Source organism: Limulus polyphemus, unplaced genomic scaffold, assembly GCF_000517525.1.
Source record: "Limulus polyphemus unplaced genomic scaffold, Limulus_polyphemus-2.1.2 Scaffold2851, whole genome shotgun sequence".
Taxonomy (NCBI): domain Eukaryota; kingdom Metazoa; phylum Arthropoda; class Merostomata; order Xiphosura; family Limulidae; genus Limulus; species Limulus polyphemus.
The window spans coordinates 45195-54172 of NW_013668461.1; the positions used below are offsets into that span (position 1 = coordinate 45195).

At 33.5% G+C, this 8978-nt stretch overlaps 2 protein-coding genes across 4 annotated transcripts in view; both read left to right on the forward strand.

Moving 5' to 3' along the window:
* LOC111087925 (glutamate receptor U1-like) overlaps positions 1–2311 on the forward strand; it is a gene marked incomplete at its 5' end in the record, with an annotated part of 39366 nt that extends 37055 nt beyond the window's left edge. The window contains one exon of the mRNA XM_022396367.1: positions 2135–2311. Coding sequence (XP_022252075.1) covers positions 2135–2311 — 177 coding nt within the window. The remainder of the gene's footprint in view (positions 1–2134) is intronic.
* A 1729-nt stretch (positions 2312–4040) lies between these two features.
* Positions 4041–8978, forward strand: part of LOC111087924 — a 19716-nt gene continuing 14778 nt past the window's right edge. For all 3 annotated transcript variants that reach the window (XM_022396364.1, XM_022396362.1, XM_022396363.1), the window contains exon 1: positions 4041–4239. In XM_022396364.1, the coding sequence (XP_022252072.1) occupies positions 4115–4239 (125 nt within the window). In that variant the 5' untranslated portion in view covers positions 4041–4114. The remainder of the gene's footprint in view (positions 4240–8978) is intronic.

Here is an 8978-nt window from a genome sequence, read left to right on the forward strand (position 1 = left end):
TCGGAACGAAGTTACGGAAAATCAATTAACAAACGGAGACGTAACAATATGTTTTAATGGACTAGTAACAATTCCTCGTGTTCGTGTATATAGGTGCTAAGGTTTGAATTACATGGCAGGTAGCTACAGGAATGTCTCAGAGACTTAATGAGCAGCATGATTGGAAAGATTAAGACCTTTAAGGTCATCAACTTGCTTTACAGATTTCAAATGTTTAAAATAACTTTTTACCTTTGTATCGTCTGTATCTGATTTCATAAACTGAATAACTAGGATAAAGTTATGTTATGTAGTTATTGTAACATATTTGATAATTATAAAGTTGAAAAATTGTTCATTGAGAGCCGGTTAGAATTAAAATTATGCACAAAGCTACACAATGAGCTATCTGTGCTCTGCCTACCACGGGTATCGAAACCCGGTTTCTAGCGTTGTAAGTCCGCAGACATACCGCTGTGCCACTGGGGGGCTACTGAAACGGAAAATTGTTTTATCAGGTCCGATAATGATAAGAATATGTTTGAATGTCGATTCTTACAAATTGATGAGGATTTTTTGAAGACAAAATATTATCATCCTCTCAGATCCAATGATATATTGTAAAAACAAATGACCATTACATTCAAACCTGATGTTGATTCGCTTTGAGTTATTCCTTTACTGGCCCTATACTGGTTTTTATTATTGACATGTGCCAACAACTGCTATTAGAAAAGATCGTCATTCTTATTACAAAGCGCTGTGTGAGTTTTCCGAGCCAATTTCTTCTACGTTTGAGCAGCGTTTCAAGTATCCCAGAGTGGCTCAAATTGATTCAGTCCTGGGATCTAGGCTGGATTTGGAAGATACTGAACGCTATTTGTCTCAGACCACAACTGGATATTGCACACAGCACATCATGATGCATTATCTTGCTTAACGAGGTAAAATTTTCCCCATAAATTTCATTAATGCAAAGAGTGAAGCAATGTCCAGAATGTCACAATTTGGCAATGAACTTGCGGAATCTCTTAACTATAACTGATGGATCATGCTGCACTGTTGGGACGACTCAATCTAATTTATCAAACTGTTCTCCAAGTTACTGTCAAAACAGGCCTTTCCAACCGAAGCAAGCCACGTGGTGATTTAAACACTGTATTCACCCCACTTTCAATTCTCAAGGCATTTTCAGAACTGACACTTTACATTTATGGTTGTGATGAACAGCTTATGAGCCGCAGTTTGGTTGTGAAATTTACCAGAAGCATGGAGATCTCTGTGCAGAATGGTGCATTGACCCACATCTCTGAAGTTTCATTATAGTCCCGAGTGATGAATTTGACACTAGATGTTTATTTTCACAAAGCGAATCAGAACATGCATGGATCAAAGTATCATACAAACCCATTTTCTAGTTTAACACTTCTAGAGATCTTCTATTTCTTAGGCAAACTATCCACAGTGAATTTCAATGTGTGTGAGTGAGCTAAAATGTCTCGATCACTCATACCACTAATACTTCCTCCGGTAACCACTCCCCTCACAATGTCAACGACTTCCTTGTAACAAATTGACTCATTTCACTAATGCTGCTTTCTATAACCACCCCCATCTAAAAGTCAATCAGTTCCTTTTTTGCAACATACTGATTTCTTTGAGCTGGTCAAGGAATCCGCTGGTTTCATTAACCCCATGCAGCAGTTATCATAGGAATCACATGTCTTAAAAATAGAAACTAGAAACCTTAAAAGCTGATCAAACTATCTTATCAACACATGAGTTGAAAATGAAAATACTAAAAATAAAACGTTTGTTTAACAGCCTTCATCATGAAAACCAACATTTCAAGTTTCTAGTAGAGTATGATTATGCAGTTTCTACTTTGTAGTCTCTTCGATAAAGAGAGATCACTAGAACTAGCTCATTTCATCACAATGTATCCAAATGACTCATTGTCTTATTTTACCCGTTTGTTTTCTCGAGAGCAAAGCCACATTTGGCTACTTGCTGTTTCCACCGCGGAGAATCGAACTCTGGAATTTAGCGATTTAATAAGTCTGGTGGCCATTTTGACATGAAACAGACATATCTAAATGCTATGTATTTAGTACTTATTTATAACATTTACACTTCTGACAATCTTTGTTCTTAGGAAGTCCACATAGCAGCTGGATCCCTGACAATAACACGTGACCGGGAAGATGCCATCGACTTTACTTTTCCATTTTATGAAGAACCAACTAAGATACTGCTGCCACAGCCAGAAGAAGAGAGCAAACTGTGGGCAGTGGCTAAGCCGTTTCGATGGCAGGTGAATCAGAAGTCGTAGTAAAGAAATATAGAAATTGAAATATATTTTATTAATATTGTACTTCAGAGCCTGTAGTATCTGACTGTGCTTTTCTCGTGTATCACAAATTATTAATTAATAAGTAGTTTGGTCATAATTAAATGATTCAATATTATAATTGTTTTTTTATTCTTAGTTGGCAAATCTATTTAGAGATCGTAAATTTTAAATGTTATGTTCAAAAGTCAATCTTTATTTTAGTTTTAATACTTTTTGTTTAATTAATGTCCTTTTTATTTTTCAAAAGTAGGTTTGGCTAGCAACAGTGGTAGCATTGTTTTTCATCAGCGCAATTATCCATTTCCTGAATTATCAAGCTGTGAAACTGCCTAGAAAACCAAGAGATGGCAGCACGTACGAATTTCGATGCTGGTACAGACAATTATGGTATCTTTTCGGGGCAATAGTTCAACAAGGTATTCAAATCGGGGTGAAAGAAAGCTCAAAGGCTAATTTTATTTTAAATTTCAGTTTATTTTAGAATCAACTGAACATTATCATGTACATTTTCAAACTTAAGCTATTCTTGATTTTTATGTACTTTATTTTTTAGCTCAAATATGTGTCTTATTCTCAGTTTTTTTTCTACTTTTGAACCAGTGACGTTAGTTTAACACTCTGAGTTGTTTAAATATTTTACACCAAAAATGTTATTTGACACAATATAAAAAATACTAAAATGTAGAATCGATTTCAAATAGTCTAGAAAGAAATACCTTACTTATTATTAAAGCAGAGCAAAAAAAAAAGTAATTTAAGAAGAATATTTTCAGTGAATATTAATCTATTGTACTACTGATTATCACACACACACAGGAGGATATACGCCACCATTATTCAACGGTACAAAACTGGTTATTGCTTGTTGGTGGTTATTTGCCATTGTTTTGTTCCACACTTACAATGGAGCTTTAGTAGCTTTCCTGTCTGTACCGAAACGAATGAAGACAATAGACTCTTTAGCAGAACTGGTTGAACAGAATAACATCCAGTGGACGTTTCTGAAGAACTCGGCACATCAAGACCTCTTCTCTAAGGTAATGAAATTACTAACCAAACGATGCTTTTATTACGGAACAAGTAAATGTAAAATATTTTACCTGCTTAATCTTAGTCCTAAAGTATGGTTCCGTTTTATAGATCGTCCATATGTTCATAGGTTTTATATTTTATGAGCTATGAAACCCGTGCATGTTTCTAATCTTGTAATTCATTCGTTTTTAAGATTGAAAATAACATTTTCTTTTCGGTTAGATGACGAGTTAGACTGTATCTAATTTCTTACTTTTACAGATGTTTATTTGTCATTTTCACTGCTACCATTTATTGTAAAGAAGTTACACTCTAGTGCATTTTATAGAAAATGTTACTTAAAAACGCATACTTGAAGTTCTTGTTATTCTTATAAGCCTAATTTAAATAACGTATGTTAATCTATGTAGACCAACTTTTGGGTATGAGTAAGTCTCTGTATTATTCTTTAATTTATTATACATATTGTAGTTTGAAATATTTGCGTTTGTTTGTTGTTAAACACAAAGCGACACAATGAGCTATTTGTGCTCTTTTCATCGAGTATCGTTAAAACGGTTTATGTAAAAATTTAATATAAATTCTACCAACATTTACACATAATGTCGTTCCCAGTCATCAAACAACGCCGTCTACCGGAAAATAGGTGAAGAATCATACACGCTAGTAACTTCATCGGAGGAGGGACTTGAACTAGTTCTTAATGGTCAATATGCCTTCATCAAAGAGAAATCTTATCTAGACGTAAAAATGTCTGAAGATTACAAAAAAACCAATTCCTGCAGAATGCATCTAGCTAAAGAAGAATTCTTTAAGGTGGGATTTGGAATAGCATTACAGAAAAACTCTCCTTACCTAAGATTCTTCAACATGGAGTAAGTAATACGTTACGCTGCTTCAGTTTTGTTTTCGGAAGACATGTATGTATGAAAGATCTAGATTATATTTAGTTTGCTAATGAGATATATAACTTATAAACTAGTAAGTTTATGGTTGTGTATATGTTCAATTTGTGCTTGAGATGTGTAAGTAATAAACTGGTAAGTAGACTGATATGTGTATATATATACATATATTTTTTGAATTTCGCGCAAAGCTACACGAAGGCTATTTGCGCTAGCCGTCCCTAATTTAGCAGTGTAAGACTAGAGAGAAGGTAGCTAGTCATCACCACCAACCGTCAACTCTTGGGCTACTCTTTTACCAACGAATAGTGGGCTTGACCGAAACATTATAACGCCCCCACGGCTAAAAGGGAGAGCATGTTTTGGAGTGACGGGAATTCGAAACCGCGACCCTCAGATTGCGAGTCGAGCTCCCTAACCACCTGGCCATGCCGGGCCCTTTGGATTTATAATACATATACATCCATTAACTTGCCAGTTTATTACTTACATGTCTGAAGTACAAACTGTACATAGTTTGGATTAACTATATATATATATGTATACATCAGTCTACTTACCAGTTTATTACTTACATGTCTGAAGTACAGAGTGAACATACTTTGGATTAACCATATATATATAAATATATATGTAAACAAACAAACAAACATAAATCCAAAGTATGTACAGTTTGTACTTTAGACATGTAAGTAATAAACAGGTAAGCGAATGGATGTATATGCATATATAGATTCAATATATGTTCAATTTGTGCTTGAAACATGTAAGTAACAAACTGGAACCTGGATTGATGTACATCTTCATAGTTAGTCCAAAGTATGTACAAACTGTACATGATACGTATAAGTTATACACTGGTAAGTGGACGAGGAAGTTTCAGGCTATCTAAGAACAAGATCTCACATTCAATTTGTTTGGAAAAACTTCAAAGGGTCTGATGTATGTATATTTCACAAAATATTCCACTTTTTCAATACGTCAATATATAATGTAAAAAAATTACAACTATAATAATGTTCTACTGAGATTTTCTTTATCATTCAAGGTTTTGTTTTCAGCCATATGACCCGTTACATTTAGGCGATCAATGATTGATAGGTGATTTTTATAAAGTCGAATTGTAAGTTGTCAAAAAATTGATCGAATTGGCACGATGAGAAAGGTAGTGTAAGAACTTTTTTTACCAATATTCGTTTAGCAAATTTCTTTCAAATTATACGACATACAATTTAAGTTATTACAGTTTACATTTATGGTAGACACGCGAAAAAAAAAAAACTCTTTTAACGCAAAGCTGCTTTATTTGCGTTCTGGCCACCCCGACTTTTAACGGTTTTAGCCCTCAAGCTTAAGGCTTAGCCACCGAGTGGCATTAGATTTCTTTGTCGTTCCTTCATTTTGTAGACTATTTCAGTTGTTCGAGGTTCCCGCATTTTTACTGTAAATAATTCGATTTATGTGATTCAGAATAATGAAGATGATACAGACAGGAATAATGGAGAAGTGGAGGCAGCGCTATTGGCCCAAACAAGTTACTTGTGAAGAAGATGGGAACAAACAGAGAATAGCTTTGGATGATCTTCAAGGAATATTCTTTTTCTTTGCAATTGGAGTGGCCACATCCATTATTGTGTTTGTCATCGAGCGCCTGTCTCTTGTTCGTAAACTACAGCAAGTTGAGAACTCTAGACCATTGTCGGAGAGATAGGACGATCAGTAGACGTGTCATGTAATGTACATAAATGTTTTGAAGCAGAGTGTGAAACCAAAACTATAGTTTTTGGATTAGTATTAGAATAAATAAGAGTGTCCTCAGTATGTTCTGACTTATCACAAGGACTTTATGATGCACGAGTATTGATATTTACGTTAAAACTACAAATAAATTTAACCATGCAAACAAGCAGAGGTCTTTCCTCTTTGAGTTATTTCTAGAAGATATCGTTTTTTAACGCCTTTAATTAAGAATGACGTAATTCTACAGGTTTTTATTTTGTCCGTGTGGTGGCACAGCTTCTCTGGATCACAACAAATCACGACCAGCGGAAAACTACCCGTGTAATGCTATGTAAGCTCTCCTTAGCCCTAAGTGCTGGTTTTAACACGAACTTCCGCATTTGCTGTAAAGATAGTAATAAGTATCCCATACTTTTACAGTTATGTTTGTGTGTGTTGTGTGTGTGCATACGTTTGTTTTACGGCAAAACCACACAGTAGGCTATCCGTGCTCTCTCCATCGCGGGGAATCGAAACCTGGATTTTAGCGCTCAATATCCATAAACGTATCATAAAAGTTGTTTTGGTTTTAATAAAAAATTTCCATAATTCAGCTACGCAGATTTCGAAAAAAAAAACATTATTTTTCTATCACGTAAGGATATTTTACAAATCGGGAAGAAAAAAAAACTCTTACTTAAATCAAATTATTATTTCATTTACCACAATGAACATTTTTATTGTTATGTTTGTTAACAAGAATACAAAAAACTGAAGAAAAAAGAATAACATTGATGTCAAACGAATATACATCCTCATTCATCCTGATTTGTGTGTGTATGAAATCTACGTGTTGTGGTCTTTTATTTATTGCGTTATGACATTTTATGAAAAATCTGTACGTGATGAAGAAAAATGGATATCATTTTCAGATTCAGCGTACAGGAATTACTGCAGAACATGTAAAAATTTCAAGACAATAAAACAATCGCAGGCCCGTGTAATCTAAAAAGTTGGAACTGATTCAGATTCAGTGTACAGGAATTACTGCAGAACATGTAAAAATTTCAAGACAATAAAACCATCGCAGGCCTGTATAATCTAAAAAGTTGGAACTGAATCGCCACAAACAAATAATTATTAACATGAAGTAAGATACGGTAATTATGATTCATTGTAAGCCTTTTTTTTTTAGCTAATTTTTAAGAGTGGTGTTGAATCAAACTATCATTTGTTTCACTTTTCAACGTTTTGATATTACAAAAAATCAGTAGACTTATTCTTCTCAGAAACTTTATCACAGATTAATGCTATTTTTGTTAATCAAGTACTGACAGTTTTACAAAGAAGATATAATAATTAGTTGTTTTTGTTTGTTTGTTTTTTGGAAAATGAATTTGATAAGAGAACGAAGTATTTAATCATCAAATATTAATAATTTTACAAAGGTGTAACGGTGTAAAATAGCAGATTATTACCAATCAAAAGTGTTTACAGGCTAGAATGAGTAAACTGCTATACTCCTCGACCGGTGTAAAAATTGAACGTCCGTCAAATGGTAAAATAGCCAGTTTACTTATTCTAACCGGAAGGTAACAATTTATAAAATAATAGTTTTATTATATATTTCGAGGTGTAATTTTTCATCTTTTTTACAATTCCACTCAAAAACTCTTTAAATGGTTTATCCACAAAATATAACTTTATTCATTGATTGTTTCTGCCTTAGCAGAATACTTTATATGATTTATATTTATATAAACATGATGTTTGAAATCCATTTTAGTTTGTGAATTTCCGCTTGCAAACTGACAAACCACATGAAAAGATTGCATGTGCTTCACTTTCGTGAAATGTTTATTTTATCTATTATAAATCTTGTACATAGTGAATACATAGATGTATGGGAATACAATATATTTTGTGTATAGCCATCCTGGTTTGTTTGATTTTACTTAGTTAATTGTTTTAATATTGATGTTATAGACGCGGGCAGCGCAAAGCTTTATTTAGATATAACAGTTTATTATCTGACAGTTTGACGAAGTTTGATTTTTACAGCGGTCGAGGAGTATAGGAACAAAACCACATTAGCTTATCTGCTGTGTCCACCGCGTGGAATCGAACGCCGGATTTTAGCGTTATAATCCTGCTATCCTACCGGGGGAACAGTTATTTCTACAAATAAGTGTTTTAAAGGTAATGGTTACTCCCCTACGAAAACAAAATTGACTGCAAATAAACACTAGAAATATATGCATAAATATTCATTTTACGTGGATTACACATTAATTCAAATTAAATAATTTGTGGAATGACAACGAAAAACTCTTGAAATACATCGTAAAACAATTATTTTATTTGGATGACCATTAATTTAAAAGTATTTTACTGTAGAATGGCTGTAAAAAAACACTAGAAAAACATGCCTGAAAATATATTTTATGTGGATTACACATTAATCTAAAAGTATTTATTTGTGGAGTGACAGTGAAAAACATTTGAAGTACATGATAAAACAACTATGTTATGTGGAATAACATAATAATATAATGGTATTTCCTTGTAGAATAACAGTAAAAAACACTCAAAATACAGACTAAATCAGTTATTTTTAGGGTAACCTCCAGTAAAATTTAATGGTGAATTGCTATGAAGTTAATAGAAGACACTATGAATTAGTTTAACCTTTTCACCGTGTAATTATATTTCATGGTCTCTCCCGAATCAGTGTCATTTTTTCCATCAAAAAACATCATAAGTAAGCAGTATGTTTCATTGTGTTATGCATTATGATATATAAGACACACTTACATTTCATATCTTGACATTATGGCGTCAATAACATACCTAAGTTATGGTAAAAACACAGAGAAAATATGAAAATCAGTTGACATCTCTGTACGTGGGTGCCTTGCGTGGTCTGCAGGCTGGGGTCCCAGCTGAGAGATTATTTTTACTTGTTCGATGACGAGGAACCCACTTTGAGA